Consider the following 22,271-nt stretch of genomic DNA (forward strand, 5'->3'; position numbering starts at 1 on the left):
TTTCAAACATGCCTTTACACAAATGGATCCTTTCTAAATATGTCATTTGTTTGTACTCACTGAAGTAGGCATAGCCTATCCAACCCTTAGATTTTACTGTGTGGACTGCATGCTGACTATGCTTCCTTCCACCTTCATCCCTTTCTACCTCCCCAAACCCTCAAATGATCTGGGGGTTTGACTACATACATGAACAGGACATTCTAATATCAAACTCATGAGAAAGTTAATACAGCTAGCTGCAGCTTTCAGGCCTCCCAGGGATAAATTGATCTATTTCCACTGATGCTAGTTATATGTATCAATTATCTTTTTTTCTGGAGGTGAGCTGAGAAAATGCTCATTATGTTGGTTCACACAAAGGTTGACGTCTCTTCTTTCTCTTCCCAACCAGTGGTGTCTTTCAGGAAGACTGTATTATTTCTGCTCATCCTGACAAATGGAAAATAATTTATTTTCACTGTATTGATGAGGCTAGCTCGAGAGATCCTGCCCTTATAGCATTACCTCTACTTATTCATCTCAGCAGAGCAGCCATTCACAGTTAACCTCTCTGACTCTGCAATCTCTTTTGCTGGGAGTGACGCAAGCATTGAAACCAATGCTTATTGCCTGATATTGTCCACAGATCCATTGATTTTCAACAAGATTACTGCATGTTAATTATTCAGCTGCTGGAGTCTGAAGTAACTCCAGTGAAGACCATGATGGTGGGTCAATTTATAGCAGTTGACTCTTTTTCAGTAAAAATATCACCCTGCAACTGTTTCCAAACCCAGGTGTTATGCCTCTATCTTTATATTTACATTAATAAGAAAACAGGATCAGAAACAGAAAGCATTAGGCAGATATAGTTACCAACATTGCCTATAATAATGCTGTCATTCACAGAAAATGTTTTGGAAAAATGAATGTCTCACACTTGGCAAATTCAAGAAAGGCCTCTGGATGTTTGGTGCAAAGTGCAAGTTTAACTGGAAATTACATTGATTAATATACTTTAATTGTTAATAAAATAGCAGAAACTGCTATAGCACAATTATTTTATTTTTCAAGCACCCACCACCAAGGCATTTGAGATGCATAAACAATAAATTTGGTGACATAGCACCATAAAACACTGATGGGAACAGTTTTATGAACAATCTCTAAAGCTGAAAGGAGAAGAAGCTGACAAAGGACTTGATTTTGTCTTCAGCTACCTGAGCACCCCTTCCCCAGGCAGTTAGCCAGGCTCAGGTGGCACAGTTTGCTCAGGGGGAGCTCTGCTGTTGGGCACCTTCTCTGTTCCAGCTGAGCAGGCAGGGGTCATGAGGGAGAAGGAGAGAGTCACATCTCCAGCATCCCAGCACTCCAGGCACAGCACAGGGCCAGCATTCCACCCAGGAGGAGAGGCAAAATTGCTCTCTTCTTTCCCTGCCTGCTCCCTCACCCATCCTGCTGTCAAGGAAGAACTGAGCCCTGGAAAAATGCAAATAAGAATATGAAGAGAACAAAATGCAGAATCAGACACAGAAAACAAAGAATCAGCTGGCACGATGACACAAATAATTTTAAATAAGAAATCAATAATATTACTGAACAATGTTGTGGGAGAGGCAGGGCTGTAATCCAAGTATACCAGGGCAGCATTGCCTATCTTTAAACTACGGACTCTCTTCCTGAGGATTCCCTCGCACACTAAGCCCTTCTGAGCAGCACCTGCTGATTCTTTAAATGCTGTCAAAGTGCAGCAGGCACTACTGGGATTTCTTTACTCAGCATTTCATTCAAACTCTCCTCTTTCATCCCCTGATTTCAACAGAATTTCCTAAAAAATCATTCAGACTTGGGCTGTGGGCCTGTCTCTCTTCCTACCCCATCTCAACCTCTTTCATTTCTGGTCACCCCCTTATAGCATCATTTAGAGCCTGTATTTCTCACTTTTGCAGGCAGGACAGTAAAAGTCCTGCAGGCTGTGGACTCCTTTGTCACAGAAGTCAAAATAAAACATTCTGTGGGAAAAAAATAAATAGCCTGACAACATTTAATTAATCAGAACCCCTCATGCTGTTGATCTTTAATACCTGAAGATGTTGTTTCAAACATCAGTGTTTTCTCCAGAAGGGACCAGATGTGTCCTCAGACAGGCCAGCGGCAGAGCTCAGCACAGGCACAACCACTGTCCAAACATAGCTGCTGTAGCCAGCCATCGTCCTCTGAGGAAAAGCCAGAGGAGGAGGGTGACACACACGTGCAGCCAAGGGAGCTCAGAAGTATTCACGTGCAGTGCAATCAAGTCCTGAAATCAGAAGTCAGGCTGAGACATTGTGCTTCCTATTAATCCTTTGCCATTTCTGCCCTTGTCCTGTCCTTTCTCTGGCCCTGGAGACACTTTCTTCAACTTCTCCTTTGTTTGCCCATCTACCTACATCTCTCCCAGTGACACCCAGAGCCCAGCCTCTTTGCATCCTGATGGTCTGTCCTCATATCTTTTCCCTTTCCCTTTGCTGTTGCCCAGTTCCTGCCAATCACAACCAGAGCTCTCTTTGGGGTATCAGACCTTGAAGCCAGTCAGCTCCTAGACACCACATCCCCAAAGCAGTACCATCAGTGAAGGGGGAAGTTCTTTAATAAAAAAAAAAAAAAAAAAAAAAAAAAAAAAAAAGAAAGAAAGAAAGAAAAAAAGAAAATTAATAGGAGTAAAATGTTTGTAAACAGGTTATTCTCAAGATGATCTCCAATCTCATCCTTTCTCTTAGGGGTTTTGAATGTTGATACTCATCACCATTGTGCTACTTCTCTGATAATCTCTCAATGCTAAAAAAGTGCTTCAGAATACTACACATACAGACTGCTTGTGAATAGTCTGCAACACAAAACTGAAGAACTGCTAGTATCATATTAAACCCTTAGGGAATTGGTTTTACACATTACATAATCCAATAATCTTTTTTATAAATTTAAGAGAACATGTAATTTTAACTGGGATTTGACGTGTTGTTTAATCTGCAACAACCATTAAACTGTATTCTAACCCACTTCTTTACAAGCACCTATCACGCTGTAGCCTGACGCATTGTGACTCCTCAAAACTTCCCTTGATGTCAGTGACAACTCTCACTGCAGAGAAGGACATCAACCCCACAAGAGAAGGATGCTGTGGATCACAATATGAGACATCATTTTCATTAATTATCCTGCAAGTGGGGCAGTTTGTGAGTGAACTATAGAACAGTCCTCACATGTTTTTTTTTTTTCTAATGAGAAATAGGTGATCCTTATTAAGTATACAAGTACTGATGGAAATTTAAATAGTCCTGGAGATAAGAGTACAAGTCCCTTCTGCCTCCAAAAAAAAAAAGCATTATTATCACCTCATAAGCATGAAAAGCAACAAATGCCTCACTATGAGTGGGAATGGTGTCAAAAATAACATTTTGTTTCTATTGTTATCCCTTCATTCTTTCAAGCTACACCCATCTGCAGCTCAGCTATTGGGACAGGAGACTTCACATTCTATGATTTTATTCTGCAAATACCAGAATATGAGTAGAACATGCATGGTCACTGCTAATGTTGGCTATGTGCCATTTCTATGAAAAATCGTATACATGTGCAAAGCCCACAGTGTTTGGTTTATTGAGAGAAGTGGGATTTTTTTTTCCAGTGTTTCCAATTCTAAATATGCTATCACATATTGCAAGATTTCTGAGACTTTTTCTTAAAGCTCCAACCTGACAATAAAGGTAAAGGTATTTTTAGCAGCACATTTTTCTTTGGAAGATTAAATTCCTGATCCTTACAGCTGCTGAAATAACATGTAAATATTACCTAAGCACAGGCAGACAAAGTTACCCATTAAACTGGCAGGGGAGATGGAGCTGCACAGCAACCACAACAGCATCACATGACACTAGAGGAAATACAATTTGGGCTAGTGACACTGAAACAGATAGGAGAATCTAAAATCTCCTTGTATTCTGCCCAGTCCCCTCTCTTTGAGTGATCTGTTTCTGAAAGAAGGGCACAGACACTGTTCATCTATCAGAAGGCCAAAAAAAAAGAAAAAAAATTCCCAATGACATTCTTTTTTAAAGGGCTATTCATTTTGTAGTCCATCCCATTATTTTTTCAGGGACCTGACTCATCGTTTTGAATGTTCATTCTGGTAATTTTCACAGTCTATAGGTTTTGTCCTGTTAAATGGAACGGTCAAACTGTCTGGTTTTTCCCTGATTTTTGAGAAGACCTGGAATTCTTCTCTAATATTCATCATATTCTGCAACTTAATTTCTGTCAGATGGGAATGGGCTGAAGTCAAACTTCGAGGAGATGTGGAGCCTTCTTTGCTATGACAAAATGCATGATGTAGGCTGGCGTTTCACATACTGCTGTTTATGAGCGTGTTCTCGCTCCCTCCAGTGCTTTGTTTTGCTTTGGTTCATGCACTGCTTAACAACACAGAAGCTGGCATGAAGCAGGGTGGTGGATTTCTCATTACAGACATCCCACCTCTCATTGTAATGCAATCATTGTCTGTGGAGACACAATGCCAGCACATGAGCTGCCAGCAAATGATTTTCCAATTATTGCTCAAACAAATCCGTGAAATTAAATTCAAGTATGATTTCATGTAACAGCTAAATTCTGTAACCACCTGTTTCCTTTCCATGAAGAACAGTATTTCATCTCTCCTTTCTTCTCTGTCATTTTCTATCTTAATTTTCCTGCAGTGTGTGTTTAGTATGGTGTTGCTTTCCTCCTGGCATGATGACATCTCTGTTGTAAGCCACATAGTACAATGCAATTGGCAAAAGACCTTCATCCCTGGCAGCATGTTCCAGGAAAACATACTCTTTTGTAAAATTTAGAAAGGACTCCTGCACCTATATCATTTTACACCTAACCTTTAATGGCTCCAGTGCAAGTTCAAAGGGTAAACGGAGTGACTGGTCACTAGCAATTGAGGATAGACATTGCCATAACCCATAAGGAGGGCAGGTACACAGACATGTGTCTTGGCTATGTGACTATCCCATTAGCATAGAAGTAACCACCTGCCAAGATTTTTTAATCCTATCAGCCAAGAACAACTTCGTGTATAAATTGGTCTCCAGCAGCATTTTCCCCTTTCTTACTTAGAACAAAGTCTTCCCTTTTTTTTTAGACACAGGAATACAGGGCTATAGAAGTGACATCTCAGGCCATCAAATCTGGTCATCTGCTATCACACATAGTCTCATTATCTAATCCCTTTCAAAAATGAACAAGATTCATTTAATGATATCTACTTCCATTCCCCTCCCCTACCCCTCTGCCCTCATTTCTGTTGGAATATTATCCTAGGAATTTAATGTGTAGATGGATGGAAACTTATAGCATCTGCTTTAGGCTTACCTATGGCCAGTTCAGAGCCATTTGTTGTCCTGACAGTATTATCCTTCAGTGTAGAGTAGCTCTGCTGTTGTGTTTGTATTTACCTCACCTTCACTGCTCTTGTGTGTCAGCTGGAGATGTGCACAGCATTAGAGGAAGAAGTGAGGCAGTACATGTTCATGTATAATGTCCACATACCTGCTTTGCTTTAAATGCCTTATTACATGAAAAAGCAACTATTTTTGTGTCATTAAAATTTAAATTATTCTTTCCTTAAGGGTTTTCACAATAGCTGTGCGAGTTGCATAACAAAGTACCTGCATTAGGCTTTATTATGTATTTTGTAGCTTTTATTATTTGTTATGCGAAACAAGTAATTTAGATAAAATAGTAAAATAAGAGCATTGAAAACCCAGGGCTAGATCTTCAAACTGGATTTGTAGAATGGGAGGGAATGAGAAAGACAAAAGTGCATGATAGGAAGGCATAATTAAAAGAGTGTTAGGAAAACATCCCAAAGGATGAGAAAAATCTAAGGCCATTTAATTAAAAGACCCCAAAAGGAAGGAGGATGGGGATGAGAGGAGGGGCAGAAGTAAGGTCAAGATGGAAAAATGATGGGTGAAGAGTGGGTCCTGAGGACACTGGGTTCAGCCATAAAGAGGATGGCTGCTTGTCCCACAAAAGACTGCCATTTTTTAGCCTTTGGAACAATTGTTATTATTGTAATGATGCCCATGGGAAGACAAATTTGTCAAATTTGCTGGATTCACATAGCAGGCAGACACAATTTGGGAAGTCACTGTGTCCCAGTGACATTGTGCAGTTTAATCAAGTCTAGTGATTCTAACACTATTTATACAATGTCTATAAGGCTTCTGCCTATAATATATAACAGCTGTCAAACCCAAAACCTCATTAGATATGTGCGCTATTTCAGTTAGCTTTTCTGTATTGATTCTTTTTTTTTTTTCTTTAATGTGGAAAAGTTACTTAAAGGTATATGAAGAAATTTTATGCTCTTGGAAAGTCAGGATGGTTAGCATGGCAAAGTGTGCAGTTTTGCTAATAGAATAACTAAATAATTTTCTATGGAAATGTTCCTGTGCTGACTGAGATTGAATTCCAAGTGAAAATCCTCACCTTGTCATGATCACTATTATTCTGGTAGGAGCTGAGATTATAAATATGATTGTGTGAGGTTGGACAGAAGAGTTCCTACGTAGTAAACAGCCATGTCAATCATGGTAACAGCCTCTTTGCCCCACTCCCCCCCACTAATCTGTCCTATGGAAGACAATGTTGCTAGTAAAGTCCAAATCCTCTTAAATCCCAACATTAAGTTGCAAAATAGAATTGGAGTCATCAAATTAAAGCGCAGGATGCACATGGAGCTGTAGAACATAAGACTTCTGACCACTCTGTCCGGATAGACTGTGCCGTGCCATGGATGAGTTACATGTAACTATGTCATCAGGTGTAAATGAAGCTTCAATGAAGCTGATAAGGTCTGTACCCCAAAATTGTTTTAGAAAACCCACACTTGACTTTCTGTAACATGGCAGTATATTCTACAGTAGACATTCTAAAGATCTTACATCTGAAGGATGGTGGACTTTTTCCCTATGAAAAGTCTATTGCAGAGGGGCTATCAGTGTTACCTATGTATTTCCTTGATCTTTTTTCCATGTTCTTCCCATAGAGCAAAGAACACAAGTACATGGAGGACTGAAAATTTTCACTCAGAAACCCTGAATTATGAAAGTGCTGTAGATTTGTTTCGGTAACTTATGCCTGATGGTAATCATAACTCGTGATGTGACCCAAATTGTGTGTGGAGCAGTGGGCATGCAGGGGGAAGTTGGCTCAGTGCTCTGTCATTCAGCAAGATGGCCACACCAGGAAGAATTGATTTTAGAAACTCCTGAGTAATGCAGCAGGCATGGGAAGTAGTATTGCAAATAAATGTGCTGTTTTGACAGACACTTCTCTTTGGTTGCTTAAGTAGGAAACGGCTTCTATATGTGCCAGCTCATCCTATCAGCTACTTGTTGCTGAAAGGAGGGGCTAGTAATCACCCCCAAAACAGCTGCACAAAGAGGGAGCAATCCAATATCTTGAATTATTTCTGTTTTGTGGTGCCCTAAACAGCACAGTACTGCTCTCTAGCAGGCACTCTCCCTACATCCCTAATCACATTCAACAATTAAATCTAGGTGAAGAGTTGAAACAATGAAGACCTAATTATGTACATAACTGTAAAATTTCTTGCACTGTGGAGATAAAGAGAGAAAAAGAAATATCTTTAAAGACTTGTGGAAATTCTTTCTTTGTTTCCTTGCACTTTGTATAGGAATACCAAAAATAGGGGGAGAAATTTATGAATTTGCACAAATCTCCTCCTTAGGATTTCAAGTGATTCTCTTGTCAAATTATGCAATACCTTCTAAAATCTTTGCATATTTTAAAAATATGAAGTAATCTGCCTTGTGACTATTTCTAGCTAGATGCACTGGCACTACATTTCAGAGCACAGCTCTACAACCTTATCAGGCCATTGGGAGCATTTTCTGGAGCAGCAGGCAAAAAGAAAAAAAAAGGTTACAACCCCTTTACCTTCCTGACCAATATATTCTAGGTTCAATGCCATGGATCAATATCACAGTTGAGTTATATCACCGCCTACTTCAAGCTCATATGGCTGAGATGCACTGAAAATATTAAAAGGAAGGGGGAGGCAATTAATACAGAAAAAACCCCACAAACCTTAAATAAAACTATTCCATTTTCTATTACTTTGCTAAAATAAGGTTTTTAGCAGATGCTAATTTTCTCAGCTGGCTGGCAGCCTGAAATGAGTTTGTGGGAATCAGATAGCACAAATGGAGGGATTGGAGAGAATGTGAAGCCTCCTGTGAGGTTATTTAATATTTTCCTGATGTCCCAGGTGTCTGCAGTGGGTCAGAGAAGATACAATCTTTGCCCCGGGAACATAAAATCAGTGCAGCAGTGTATGCAATGCAAAATCTGGTGTCATGCAGAATGTGACTGCCAGAAACAGGATTCTCAGTATCATCACACAGCACTGCCACTATTTCCGAGTGCATAGGCCCCTACAAAATCCAATCCATGCAGAGATCACTGAAGAGTTGGGAGTGGATGAGTCACAGGCATCTGGGGCATGACATTATGTGGGTTCTGATTTTAACTCTCATTATTTTTTCAGCAAACAAAAGATACACATCTTAAGCTAATTTTATTGAACACTGCTAGAACAAACCCCTCTTGTTGACTGCTCTCTGCAGAGGGCTTTAAAATAAAAGTTATAGCTATTTAACTGTTTTGAAGCTCAAAGAGTGCAACTGGGACCGATCCTGACTAAAATGTAGTTGCTTGCTGAATATAGGTTGGTGCAAAAGTAACTGCATTTTTTGCAGTGTTGAAATTTGCCGATTGATATTGCAATATATTCTTAAATAAATATGGTTATGTTATATATAATTTTAATGTGCTTCTCTCACTTTATGTTTTTTTGCTACTGATTTATTACTTGCTGTTTATTTTATATTTATTTTAGACAAAAAGCAAATTCAAGCAATTTTCTTATTCGAGTTCAAAATGGGTCAAAAAGCAGCAGAGACAACTCTCAACTTCAACAATGCACTTGGCCCCAGAACTGCTAACAAACGTGCAGTGCAGTGGTGGTTCCAGAAGTGTCTGAAAGGAGATGAGAGCCTTGAAAATAAGGAGCGTAGTGTCCAGCCATTGGAAGTTGACAACGACCAATTGAGAGCAACCATCAAAGCTGATCCTCATACAACTACACAAGAAGTTGCCAAAGAACTCAACGTCGACCATTCTATGGTCATTCAGCATTTGAAGCAAATTGGAAAGGTGAAAAAGCTCAAGTGTGTTTCATGAACTAACTGAAAATCAAGAAGATTGTTTTGAAGTGTCATCTTATTCTATGCAACAACAACAAACCATTTCTCCATCAGATTGTGATGTGCAATGAAAAGTGGATATTATATGACAATCGGCAATGAACAGCTCAGTGGTTGGACCAAAAAGAACCTCCAAAACACTTCCCAAAGATGAACTTGCACCAAAAATGGGTCACGGTCACTGTTTGGTGGTCTGCTGCCAGTGTGATCCACTACAGCTTTCTAAATCCCAGCAAAACCATTCCATCTGAGAAGTATGCTCAGCAAATCAACAAGATGCACCAAAAACTGCAATGTCTGCAGCTGGCACTGGTCAACAGAAAGGGCCCAATTCCTCTCCACAACAACCCCCAACCACACGTCACACAGCCAATGTTTCCAAAGTTGAATGATTTGGGCTATAACATTTTGCCCCATCTGCCATGTTCACCTGACTTCTCACCGAGTGCCACTTTTTCAAGCATTTCATCAGCTTTTTGCAGGGAAAACCCTTCAACAACCAGCAGGATACAGAAAATGCTTTCCTAGAGTTCATCGTGAATCCTGAAGCACGGATTTTCATGCTACAGGAATAAATAAACTTATTTCTCATTGGCAAAAATGTGTTGATTGTAATGGTTCCTATTATGATTAATAAAGATGTGTTTGAACATAATTCTAATGATTTAAAATTCATGGTCCAAAACTGAAATTAATTTGCACCAACTTAAAGCTTTGCTGTAACTGCTGACTTCTCAAAATATATGCACCTCTAAGAGCTGGTTTTTACATCTCTAGTGTAATAGATTATATTTACAGTGTTGAGTAGCGCTGGGTTCCCTCCACAGGGTTCTAGTTCTTTCTGCAGTACTCAAAAGTTTAGACCAGTTATTCGGATATAGAACCTCGGGCTCTACATAGTGTGCTAGCTGAGATGAAAACACATCCCAAAGTAGTCCTTTGAGCATGCAGTAAATATCTAAAAATAAGTTTGGACTCCTAAACTTACATGATTCATAGGTGGGTACATCAACCAACAACAACTCTGGCTTTCTTTTCTATAACAACTCCAAGAGAATTAAATATAGATCTAGGAGACTGCAAGCATGAGCATCCTAACTTATTACTCTAAGGTAAACTATGATGGAAATTTATGTCATGCTTATCACCACCAGTGAATGCAACATGTCTTATCCCTTACTGAGAGAAAGATGAAGAGCCTCTTGCCTGCCATAGGCTGACATAATTCCCAGAGCCAGAGGTAACACATGGGCCAGACCCTCACTGACCCTTCCATGGCTTAACTGAGCATCCATATCCTACACCAAGTGTCTTGTTTTAGTGAAATATGGACTGTGGGGCCAAGTTCCAGGTGGCCTTCTGCCTTCTTTTCAGAAAGGGCAGGGTTGGCATCTGAGAACATTTAACACCATAAGCCAGTTTTGCCTCCTGTGTAGCGTATTTCCGTGTTTTCTGTGCAGTGTATAGGGAGGAAGAATACCACTGTCATATAATACACACACCTTGCTTCTTACCCATTCATTACTGGAAGCAATTAAAAACTCATTTTATGCAGAGAGCCATTTATATTTATGTGAGATTAACTTGACCTTGTTTTTATTAAGCTTGGAAATATGACAGAGCATCTTACACCTCCACTTCTCAGACATGTCTGTGAAGTGCTTTAAACATTTACAGCACACTAAATCCTAAATATCTTGATGTCAGGTGCAGTAATGAAAATGGAAGCATTGTAACATTCTCAATGTACTGAAAACAATCACTAAAATATTCTTGTTTGTTCCTGCACAGCACAAGTAGAAGTGACTGGCAACACACAGATTCATCTAGCCCAGTATCTAGACAAGTTTTTCTAATTGCTTCTGACTTCAAGTTTCTGTACTCTGGAAAGTTTTCTTCTTCACATGCCATGTTAGCGGTGCCAGATACCCCTCTATTACTGCTGTGCGATACAAATGAGAAACAATGAGTTTTGTTTAGTACTCCATTGGAATGCTACCTACTGTGCTTCAGATTAGTTTGCATTTAGATGTGGGAATTTTACAAATGTGATATGACAGCTCAAAATATTACTCTTTTTGCATGGACGAATGTCAGGAAAATTATTCATCTGCATTCAGAACAGCACCTAACTGCACTATTGCCTCCGATAAGATGGTGTCTGATGTCATTCAAACAAATAGATGCATTCGTTTCTTTCCCAGGGTGAAACAAGAAATATTTGCTAGTGACAGCATATTTATCACTCTGCTAGTGCTAGTTTCATCCTGGTATCCTATTATTTTTCTTAAACTGTTCAGGTACGCCAATTTGAAATCTTACTCAATAAATATTTACTTTCCATCCAAATATTACTGGGATCTTCTCAAGGAACTTGAACAAGATTAAGTAAATGGATGAAGTGTTATTATTTATTCATTTAACATCCTAAGGAACACAGCTGTCCTGAACCTGGATCAATAATAATTCCTTAATGAAAATGCAGGTCATGAACAGAATGTCCATTCAGAAACAACTGCCTTCTAAAGTAATCTGCCTTACAGATAAGCAAATTCACTAAACAACCTTTTAAACAAATGCAGTCATGTTTACCTTCCACAATGTGAGAAAGGCAAAAGCTAAGAAGCATTCCCAGGAACAAATAAAACACAGCAATTACTTATAAAAAAATTAAGTACAATAATACAGTGTTATGTATCTTTGACTACTTATATTAAGCAATTAGTGGTGCACAGTAATCTGAATGTCAAATAAATACTGCAGATTATCTGCTACTATTTATGCCTGTCCAATGCAATTCTGATTCTCTGCATATGTCTCGTTTCATCAGGTCATACCAAATAATGTTTTGTCAGTGTTTATTAATTCAGCCTAAATCCAGTCACATGATACGCACATCAATGCACTTATTAAAAAAAATTGTCCATAATTCCAGTTCATTTAAAATGTGAATAGATAGCTTCAATTACCCAGCAACTTGCATGTCAAGTTTATTGTTTTTCAAGCACGTTTTTACTTAAGGTGTTGAACAGTCATTTAAAATACTATTTCTCTTTACTTTTAAATTGCAATCCAGAAACTACTAAGGACTTGGTTTCCTCTCTTTGTAAGAGGAGTGACTCAAACTGACTTTAAGGGGAATTATTGAGGCATACCATTAAAGTTTCAGACAGGCTCAAATTTCCAACAAGACTAAGAAGAACTGCTGTGGCACTTGCAGACTATTTTTTGAAAAGTAAAAGCTTAGTGAAAGAACATAAGCAAATTTTCCTTCTACCCTGCTAAAAGTAAGTCTCATTTCAGTTGTACACACAGGATAACAAAAAGGCAAATATGTACATTATTTTATGTATGCATAGTTACATCCAGAAAAACAGGGAGTGAGGGGGGAAGAGGGGGATTAATAGGGAAAAAAAAAAAAAAAAAAAGTTAACTGCTTTACCTGATACTGTACAACACTTTTCCAGTTTTAGAAATTCTCAGCAGCTTGTTGTCTGTCGTGACATCATGAAAGTTTGCTCCCTTCTCATTGGCAAAGAATAAATCTGGCTTCCAAATAGAGTCCAACATAGAGGGATCCAAATCCAAGGAATCATCTGGATATTCACTGTAAGCCAGACGTGAATCATTCCACTGCTGTCTCAAAAAAATGTTCACTCTGTAGTCCTACAGAAATGCCATGTAAAGAAGGTTACTAAGCCACTTACCCAAACTGAAAGCCCACTTTATCTTGCTTTATGCTCTTAGACTTACTACAGTACCAGTGTTACAGCAAACTTTTACGTTATTCTTTGAACGTAAGAGTTGTCATTTGAAAATAAAGCAGTCTAAATGCTGTATTGAACAAAACAACAAACAAAACCATTACATTTTCCAAATCAAAATTACTTCAGTGAAGAAATAATATTAACTGCAACCTCCAGTTTTAAATATAACCCTCTTTCAAATGCTGCAGATTAACTCAGAAGTACCTAGAAAGTCAAAAAGCTTTGCAGCTAAATATACACAGTTTCAACAAAGATTCTAAAAAACTACCAATTTAAATAAATTGCTTCTGATGTGTAAATCAATTATTTCTAATGTACTCATGAATAGTTGCTAATTCCAGTGAAGCCAGATTTGTACAGAAGAAAATAAATCAGCACTTCTTATTTACCGTATCTTTTTTCTGTCTACCGTATGCTTTTCTCTGTGTGTGCCTTCATTCACTCCTGACTCTCTGCATCCCATTAAAATTGTTCTAATTGCATTCTTCTGCTCAGTGGTCTGCTAGTCACAACTGGGAGAGGCAGCAATTACTTAGAGGTTCATTTAGAACCAACATTAACACTGTGCCAAGAACTGGCTATTAAAGGGGAGTGTGGAAAGAGCTTTTAGGGTCCAAACTCTCTGGAGGGAATGAAAGATGCTAATGCATACTCTCCTTATCCCGAATTTCCAAAGTCAGCAAATAAGAGCTTCATCTCACTCACCTTTCCCTGCTATTTACCTGACATATCTACCTGAAATTACAACATTTAACTTGCTTGTGAACACTCTCTTAGGAATATATCTATTCTTCATTTAAAAGGAAAATATTTAATAATATTTCTATCTGAAGGAATATGTTGTCAAATAATTCTGCCAACTGTACAAACTCCTCACATTTAGGATTTTCTTTATGGTAGCAGCAGTACGTTAAAATGGCAGCACTGTACTTTTGACTTGGAAAATGGATGAGCTGACGTGGGCTTAGTTAGGCTACTGAATTGCATAGTCTGAAGAACTTATCATCCTGAAATGTAAATAAATATTCCCGGTCTAGTTAGAGCTGCAGAAAGCAGCTTGCCCAATATGCAAACTCTGTGAATGAGCCCCTCCAAGCTTCAGCATTTCCCACCATTCATTCTTCATTCAGTAGTGATGAGGTTTGCTTCGGCCCTGACGTAATATTTCTGACATCCAAACCAATGCAGTGTCTGAACCCAATAGGATGAGGCTTTTCAGTATCACTAGGAACGTGATTTTTCTTGATTTGTTTATAATTTTCTTTTTGCTGTTGGGTAGATGTGAGACAAAACAGGAAAGTCTACTAATCAAAGCGAGACAGACCTGAGAGAGGTCTCAAGAATAGTATATTTGCTAAAGTTACTTGAAAAAGCCTGTATCTGTTTTTTACAAGCCACTGTACTTTTTCTGATGATGTTGTTTCAGACAATTAAAATAGCTACTTCCAGTTCAGAGCTTATAAAATATTGTCGCATCTTGTGAGGATACACTAACACTAAGCATACTTTCCATTGTTTCTTAGTCTTAGAAACTGAGAGTGTCTTGTAAGTTTATATGGGACAGTTTTAGTCATAACTCTAGGAAATCACTTGATTTTCATCATGCAGAAAAGAAGGCAGGACCTTTCATCAGCAACTGCTGATAGAATAAAATTGCTACTAGTTGTGTAACTGCCTTCAGTTTTTCTTTGAAATAAGATATATAATGAAGCCTATGGAAAGCAGAGGGATTTTTTCCTCCCATGACATAGCAATCATAAATAAGTCAAATCAGTAAATTGTTTAGAAATTTCTAAAAATAACACTGTTTTCATGAGCTTCAGTAGTTGATGATTTAGACAACAAAAACCAGTCTGAAAAATCCTTATTCACGAAAGAGCTTCCATACAATGATATATATTATACCAAAAGCATAAATAATGCCAATAGGATTACAATATCTTTTTCAATATGTACCTTCATAAATTTATCAGTCATCACACCAATGCACTTAGAAATGCTTTGTCTCTGCAAGTGTCATTGTTAGAAGCAATACAACACTGAAATCTTAGTTTATGTCTGATAGGCTTTATGTACATATATATATATAAATATTTTAACAAGAAATAAAAATAGAAATGTAAGGAGCATGTCACAAAGCCATCATCACTTTTTTCTGCTATGCTTACAGTACAAGCGTTTGAGAGTGATGTGTGTTTACACAGTCAGACGTAATCCTGCAGAGTTTTGAATTTATTTTTCCTGTGCTAACATTGTAACTAACTTCTGAAGAAAAAATCTCCTGAGAATGATATCACAACATGGAGCTCAAGCAGACTACAGTGTGCATTTTGCAAACTCCTGAGGGTAGAAGTGGGTGGACTCCTACATGGCCATGAGCACACCTGCTCCACAAATTCTTTCTGACAGCACCACTGCTCTGAACGAGGAGTGTGGACCTGAAGATTCAATCTCAGTTGAAACACTGATGCCAGCAATAGCTCAAGGCAAAACAGTTTTCCTCTGTTCTCAAGCCATAAGATCAGAGTAATACTAACATACTAAAGGAATATTCATCTGATTAGTTTTAGTAGATTTATCTCAAGATTTAGGGACTCAATCCACAGATATACTTATTTTGTGTTAGAGGAATCTAAATAGAAACAGTCTTTCAGCAAATTCATGGCCACCAGATTCATGGTCACCAGATTCACTGACCAGAGCTTCAGTTTCAGGCCCTGCTGTGGTAGCAGGATGCAAGAGAGCCCTGCTCCCTCTTCAGTGCTACCTTCTGTCTCTGAACTGATGCTTATCTCAGATCTTACCCTTCCTCCCATCTTCTTGTCCAACAGCATTGATTGCTCAGGTGTTGAGTCAGATGTCTGAGGCAAACAGCTGCAGATACACTTGGTCTTCCATGCATAGGAAGGGATTGCCAAAGACACTATTCTCCCTTTCTAAATTGTACTAACTAAAAAGTAGTGGTTTAATGACCTATTTCAAGGCCATGTGACAGAAAAACACTTGGCCACCTATGTATCAAAGTATATAAGGTGTTTCCGATGGCTTCAGCAGGAGTCTCTTATGCAGTTGAAAATATACATATCAATAAATCAGTATCCAACAAGCTAATTTGTGATTTTGGTTGGTGGGTCTTTTGGGGTTTTTTGTTTGTTTGTTTTGTGGGTTTTTTGGGGTTTGTTTTTGGTTTTCTACTGGGAAGATAGAATCATGCAGCCAATCACAGCCAAGCTTTATTGCTGCAAAAATTGTAAAAGGAATGGCAATTTTTTCTGCTAACATAAGTACTCAAAACACAACTGGAGTTTGATGCATTTATCCCAACAGAGAACCTGCTGCATAGTGTCAGTCATTGATTACAGGGCATAACGACAATGATAATGTTCTCACAGTTAGTCATTTCTGTAATTAACAATTATCTCGTCAATGTATAAACTGATCTTAGCTTCTCCTACATCAGATAACTAAAAAATCCTGGTCATTAGCAAAACTGAACATCTGAGTTCTCTGGGAATCTGCCCAACCTGATGTAGATTACTCATCTGTGATACTCAGCTGCAGTCATGCTGTACAGTGAATATTCTGCTGAATACTGCATGTGTGAATGCTTCCAAAAATAGACACAGAGCTTACTGGCATAACTGCTTTATTCAGTGAAGCTACTCAGGACCATCTTTTTCTCTTTGTTTGCAAGTTAGCACTTAAATGCAAATTAAGTGAATTAATGAAGAAAATGTCCAACAATTTCATCTTGACTCTAGCTTTTTTTTTTTTCCCCCACTGTTTGTTTTTTTTTTTTTTGGTATAATATATTTCATTCTAATATGGAAGAAAACCATTTATTTTGGAGAAAAAAAATAATAAATTGTGATACTGTCTCATACATATGTTATAGCACAGACTATTACATATGCATTTTGCTTTCCTAGCTCTTTGGGAATAAAACTCATGAAGACTCTATGGAATTCATTCATTTGGAGATAACCCACACAAAATCCTGCTTTATTTCTGAATGAATGTTTTTAGCTTTTAGAAGAATACACTGGATGTAAGAGTTGTGCTGACCTTTCACACAGGGATGAGTTTCATCCTGGTGTCTATCCTAATCAGAAAACAGAAGCAACTCCTGATAGTGTTACTGAGAACCTGGGTTACTGAATTTAGGAGGTCTGGGACTGTATTCCTGTTTGCCATGTTTATTTCTCATGCTGAAAGCTTCTCTAAACAAGATTTCCTCTCCCAAATTTCCAATGAGCTGTTGTAGATCAGTCAAGTTATATTCTGATAATGACCCTTCAGTTCATATACGTGCTTTCTCTGAACATTCCTATCCTCTGAGACAGGAATGTCTCTATTGAATTTACAATCCAGGTGTTTAAATGAATCTTTTAGTTCTATGTCAAAACCATCAAGAGCATTTTGTAGGGAAAAATTAATCCTAAGAGTCAAACAAAACTCATTATTTATCACAAGGGATGCCAACATTTTTATCACATGGTTATATCTGTTTCAGAAAGGCAAAGTAAATGGAACAGTACATTGTCTGCCTCTCAAAGCAGTTTTAAGACATCCTAAAACTAGATGCACTAGTCATTAAAGAAGTAACAGCACTAAGAAAATCAATATCAGACCATTGAATAATATCTAAGAGAAATCTTTTCACAATTTTGGCAGATATTATAAACAAAGCAAAATAAGAAAGCCAATAGTCTTTGTTTTCATCTACTTGTATATTTGGCTGGTTTCAGCAGAATGTGTTAATGAACATTAGAAAGGTGCACATTAACATATTTGATAGAAGGTAAAATGCAATGAGGGGATTTAATCAAAGCAATGAAGGAGTCTAATTAATGCAATCAGCATTAGGTCGTGCAAATATTTTCATTGAATGCCATCTTGTAAAGCCAGTGACATGCAGGATTATTGCTACTTATTGCTATGCTGATGCCTCTGCACACTAGAATTAACAGACGTGGCTGGGTAAAAAAAGCTACATTCATAGCTATCTCCCTGAAATCCTTTAAACAGAGGAAAACACATGTTTTCCAAAAAACTGAAAATTAAACCTGTTGATAATTATGTTACATCGATATACGGGGTTTTTTTCCTGACATTTTTAACTTGATTTTAGTTTTCTTTTAAGGTGTTTCTAAAATATTACAGGTACATACTCATACTCTCCTAACTTATCTGTTTATTTTATAGCTCTATACATTATAGCTTGTCATTTATAGAAGAGTTTTTCCCACACTATTTAAGAAAGCAACCTAGCCTAGTGTTAACTTGCCCTTTTCTCTGGAAAACATTAAATAACAGAGTGTTTTTTTAGATAACTATATTTGGGAGCAGAAGGATTGAGTTGCCACATTCCTCAGCAGCACTTTCTAAATTACGGCATAAATTAAACTGAAATAAACTGTAAATGAAGTATTTGAATATTAAATAAAATAATTAAGTTGGGCTAAATATCTGCTTTTCATAATGCAAGGCTTGCAAGGCAGTATCTATCCCATTAAAAAAATATATAGTTCTTTGGTATACCTTAAGTCCTCTTGTGGGTAGTAATTACGTTTCTATTTACTGAGAACTCAGTCCTACAGGATGCTAAGCACCTTTATTGCCTCTGGCTTCAGCAAATACAGAAAGACCTGGACGCTGTGCAGGGATCCCCAGAAAGCAGAGTTGTGAAACTGCATTGTAGTTGCTTTAGAAGTGTCTATAGCTGTCCATAGTGTCCTGAGGCAAAGAGAATAACTCTTGCAAAGTTTCAATGAAGCTGACAACATCCATTTTTAGTTTATTTTGTGGCCGTGGTGACTTGAAAAGTTCAAAGTCAAGCTGGAATTTGTCACTAGGCCCTTTCTAGAATGGGTTTAATCCACTTCTTATATTTGAGCACCTGATAGTTATTATGGGTTTATATTCTTATTATAAGAAAATCATCAAAAATCCAAAAATCTCTCTCTGGACTAACCCCAGCAGACAGGTGTACCTATGCTAAAATAAATAACCTATCTTTTTTGTTAATTGTTTGAAAAAGAAGATTTAAAATCTCAGCATCTTTTTAAATAGACTCAAAAAATATTTTTCTTAGCAACTATTAGGGGGGGAGGAAGAAAATGTACTTCTCAACTAAAAAAAGAAAAAGGTTGGACAAAAAAATTAATTTCATTTTTTTTTTAGCTTGACTTCATAATCCTAAATTTTGACAATTTTTAAAAGAAAAATCTCATCTTGAAAAGGAAAAATAAGCTATTGATTTATATACATATCTTACAATTAAAACTAATATTTTAATTTTGGCCTTGTTTTTTTGACTGATAAAATTCTTTTAATTCAGTCAAAATACACCTTTCAGTCAGCTGAGATCCCATAATTTCCCAGTATCAATTTAACCTTCAAAATACCTGAGTTGTATATTTTCGTCATTTCACTCAGGTTATGCATTCACTTCAGTTACTGATGTGGCTGCAAAAGTTAAACAAGACCATTCTGGTAGCTCTGTCAGCATAGTCTGCAGCAGCAGCAGATAATTCAGCATATGGTGTAAGACCCACTCAAAATATGGAGTACTTGGCAGGGATCCCACAGCTGAGCTCCAGCCATTCCTCTGCCTCATCAGTGCTAACAAACCCTGAGAAAGCTGTTTCGCACACACCTGTATTTGCTGCCATCACAGTCACTACAGACTGTGGTGCAGTCACTACATATGTACATTTAGACTTGGCAGTTGAGCTTAATAATTTATTTATATCTTTATATACTTATTTTATATTAATTTTATTTTAATTCTGCTGTCAGGTTTTTGATAGCTTAATAACTTGGCAAATGTCCCCAGGTCCTGAGCTTCTCTATTCTACATCATATCCCACTCCTTCACAAGATGGCTTCAATGACCAGTCCCACTCACCATTGTAGTTTCTGCTATTGAACCAAAGCTGTTGATAAATATGTTGCAGGTAACATTTACAGGAGGACCTGCAAGTTGAACAATAAATAGAAAAATTGACAGGTTGTGTTCATGATATATATTACGTATTGTTGTTCTCTTGCCAATGGCATCATAGAACTTACCATTGTGGTTTCTGTGACTGATCCAAAACTGTTGATAAAAATATTGCAAGTAACGTTTACTGGAGGACCTGTGGAATGCAATAAAAATGTTGCAATATACATTGAAACAAAAGTACAGATCCCTCAGCCTCCATACAATCTGGTACAGATGTGGCTGAAAACAAGTAGAAAGTGAGTTTTCCCAAACAGATCATGTAAATATCAATCAAAAGAAAAAAAAATCAACACTAATTTAATTAATCTAGTTTCATGGGAAGTTGTTATATAAATACACAAATCAACACCCTTCCACTTAAGGATTTATGAGAAGAGTTGAGTGAGAGCATGAGAACTTTTTCTTTATCCACAGTACCAGTGCAGTATGTGCTTTAGCGTTGCAACCACTCGTCTCTCCCCTCATTCTCAGACTTAAAATTAAAAGATTACCTCCCTATACTTATCCCACTCTGTATGCAAAGGCTTGCCACTGAAATCCCCATGCTTTTAACATTGACTCCACTCCAATTTTTTTAATTGAAAGATAATGTGCCCAGTGAAATCCAGTATACTATCAGCTTCCTGAGTGCTAGACCACCCACCTTGGAAGTAACAAATATGTTGGTTTGGGAAGAAAAAACACAACCGTCATATGTTTTGAGGCTGTTAAATTCCAATGAAATGTGTTGTTTAATTCAGTTTTTATAACAATTATTTTTTAAAAAACACTTCATTTTTACATTGTAAGAATGTTTTCACTTTCAAGGCCAAGCTAGAACAAGACAAATAATCTTCTATTCTCCCTCCATAGTATAATTTTTTTAGAGCTTTTTACTTGATGATACTTCTGTTAGCTGGGCAGCTTGACCAACCTATTTCTCTATGTATAAACAAACAGAATCATTGAATCATTGAAGTTGGAAGAAACCTCTGGAGATGGCCCAGTCCCCCTAGTCCATCTAGTCCCAGAGCAGGGTGTTCAGGACCATGCGCCATCAGGTTTTGAATATCTCCAAGGATGGACACTCCACAGCTTCTCCAGGCAACCTGTGCTGGTGCTCAATCACCCTCACAGTAGAAATTTTTTCCTGTATTTAAGCGGAGTGTCTTGTGTTTCAGTTTGTGCTCACTGGCTTTGTCCTGTAACTGGCCACCACTGAGAAGACTCTGGCTACATCTTCTTTACTTACCTCCCATCAGTTATGTGTATGCATGGATAAGAGTCCCACAAACCTTCTCCTCTCCAGTCTGAGCGGCCTCATCACTCTCAGCCTCTTTTTACATGACAGATCTTCCAGTCCTTTAATCACCTCTGTGACCCTTGCTGGGCCCATACCGTTAAGTCTATGCCTCTCTTGTACTGGGGAATCCACAGCTGGATCCAGCATTCCAGACGTGTTTCACCAGTGCTGAGCAATGCTCTGCCTAATACAACCCAGAAGGCTGTTGATCTTCTTTGCTGTGAGGGCACATTGCTGGGTCATGTTCAACTTGGCCTTTTCTGCAAAGCTGTATTCCAGCTGGCCATCTCCCAGATTGTTCCTCTCCAGTTTCAGGACTGCATTTCCCCTTGCTGAACAACAAGAGGCTCCTGTTGACCCATTTCTGAAGTCTATCCAGGTCCCTCTGTATGGCAGCACAACCCACTGGGGCATCAACTATTTCTCCCAGTCTTGTATCTTCCACAAACTTGTTGAGGGTGGACTCTGTCCCATCATCCAGGTAATAAATGAGGATGTTAAAACAGTACAGGCCCAGTATAAACCACTGCAGTACATGAGTAGTGACTGGCCTTCAGGTGGAATTTGTGCTGCTGGTCAAAACCCTTTGAGCATGGCAACTCAGCCAGTTTTCCATGTACCTCACTGTCTGTTTAACTAGCCTGTTCCAATAGTTTGTCTATGAGACTGTTGTGAGAGACAGTGCCAAAAGCAATATGAACAATATCCACTGCCCTTCTCTCATCCATGAAGCCAGACAAGTCACTATAGAAGGCTATTATCCTGATCAGGAATTATTTTCCCTTCATAAATCCATGCTGACTACACCCAGTCATCTTCCTGTCCTACATATCTGGAAATGGCTTCAAAGAATGTTTACTCTAGGCTTTGAGGTAAGGCTGACCAGCCTGTAGTTCCTCGATCCTCCTCCT

At 38.1% G+C, this 22,271-nt stretch overlaps 1 protein-coding gene and 1 pseudogene across 10 annotated transcripts in view; one reads left to right on the top strand and one right to left on the bottom strand.

The window, feature by feature from the left end:
- Positions 1–22,271, bottom strand: part of GLRA2 (glycine receptor alpha 2) — a 127,348-nt gene that overhangs the window by 85,181 nt on the left and 19,896 nt on the right. For 5 of the 10 annotated variants that reach the window (XM_065072830.1, XM_005510777.3, XM_021298824.2 and 2 more), the window contains exons 3-4: positions 20,144–20,211; positions 12,745–12,968 (exon numbers count right to left, since the gene is read on the bottom strand). In XM_065072830.1, the coding sequence (XP_064928902.1) occupies positions 12,745–12,968; positions 20,144–20,211 (292 nt within the window). Of the gene's footprint in view, positions 1–12,744; positions 12,969–13,458; positions 13,575–19,979; positions 20,048–20,143; positions 20,212–22,271 lie in introns of those variants that run through there. The other 5 variants (XM_005510778.3, XM_021298823.2, XM_065072821.1 and 2 more) reach the window with 3 other exon arrangements.
- LOC135578277 (histone-lysine N-methyltransferase SETMAR-like) lies at positions 8,932–9,936 on the top strand (annotated as a pseudogene).

Source organism: Columba livia, chromosome 1 (assembly GCF_036013475.1).
Source record: "Columba livia isolate bColLiv1 breed racing homer chromosome 1, bColLiv1.pat.W.v2, whole genome shotgun sequence".
Taxonomy (NCBI): domain Eukaryota; kingdom Metazoa; phylum Chordata; class Aves; order Columbiformes; family Columbidae; genus Columba; species Columba livia.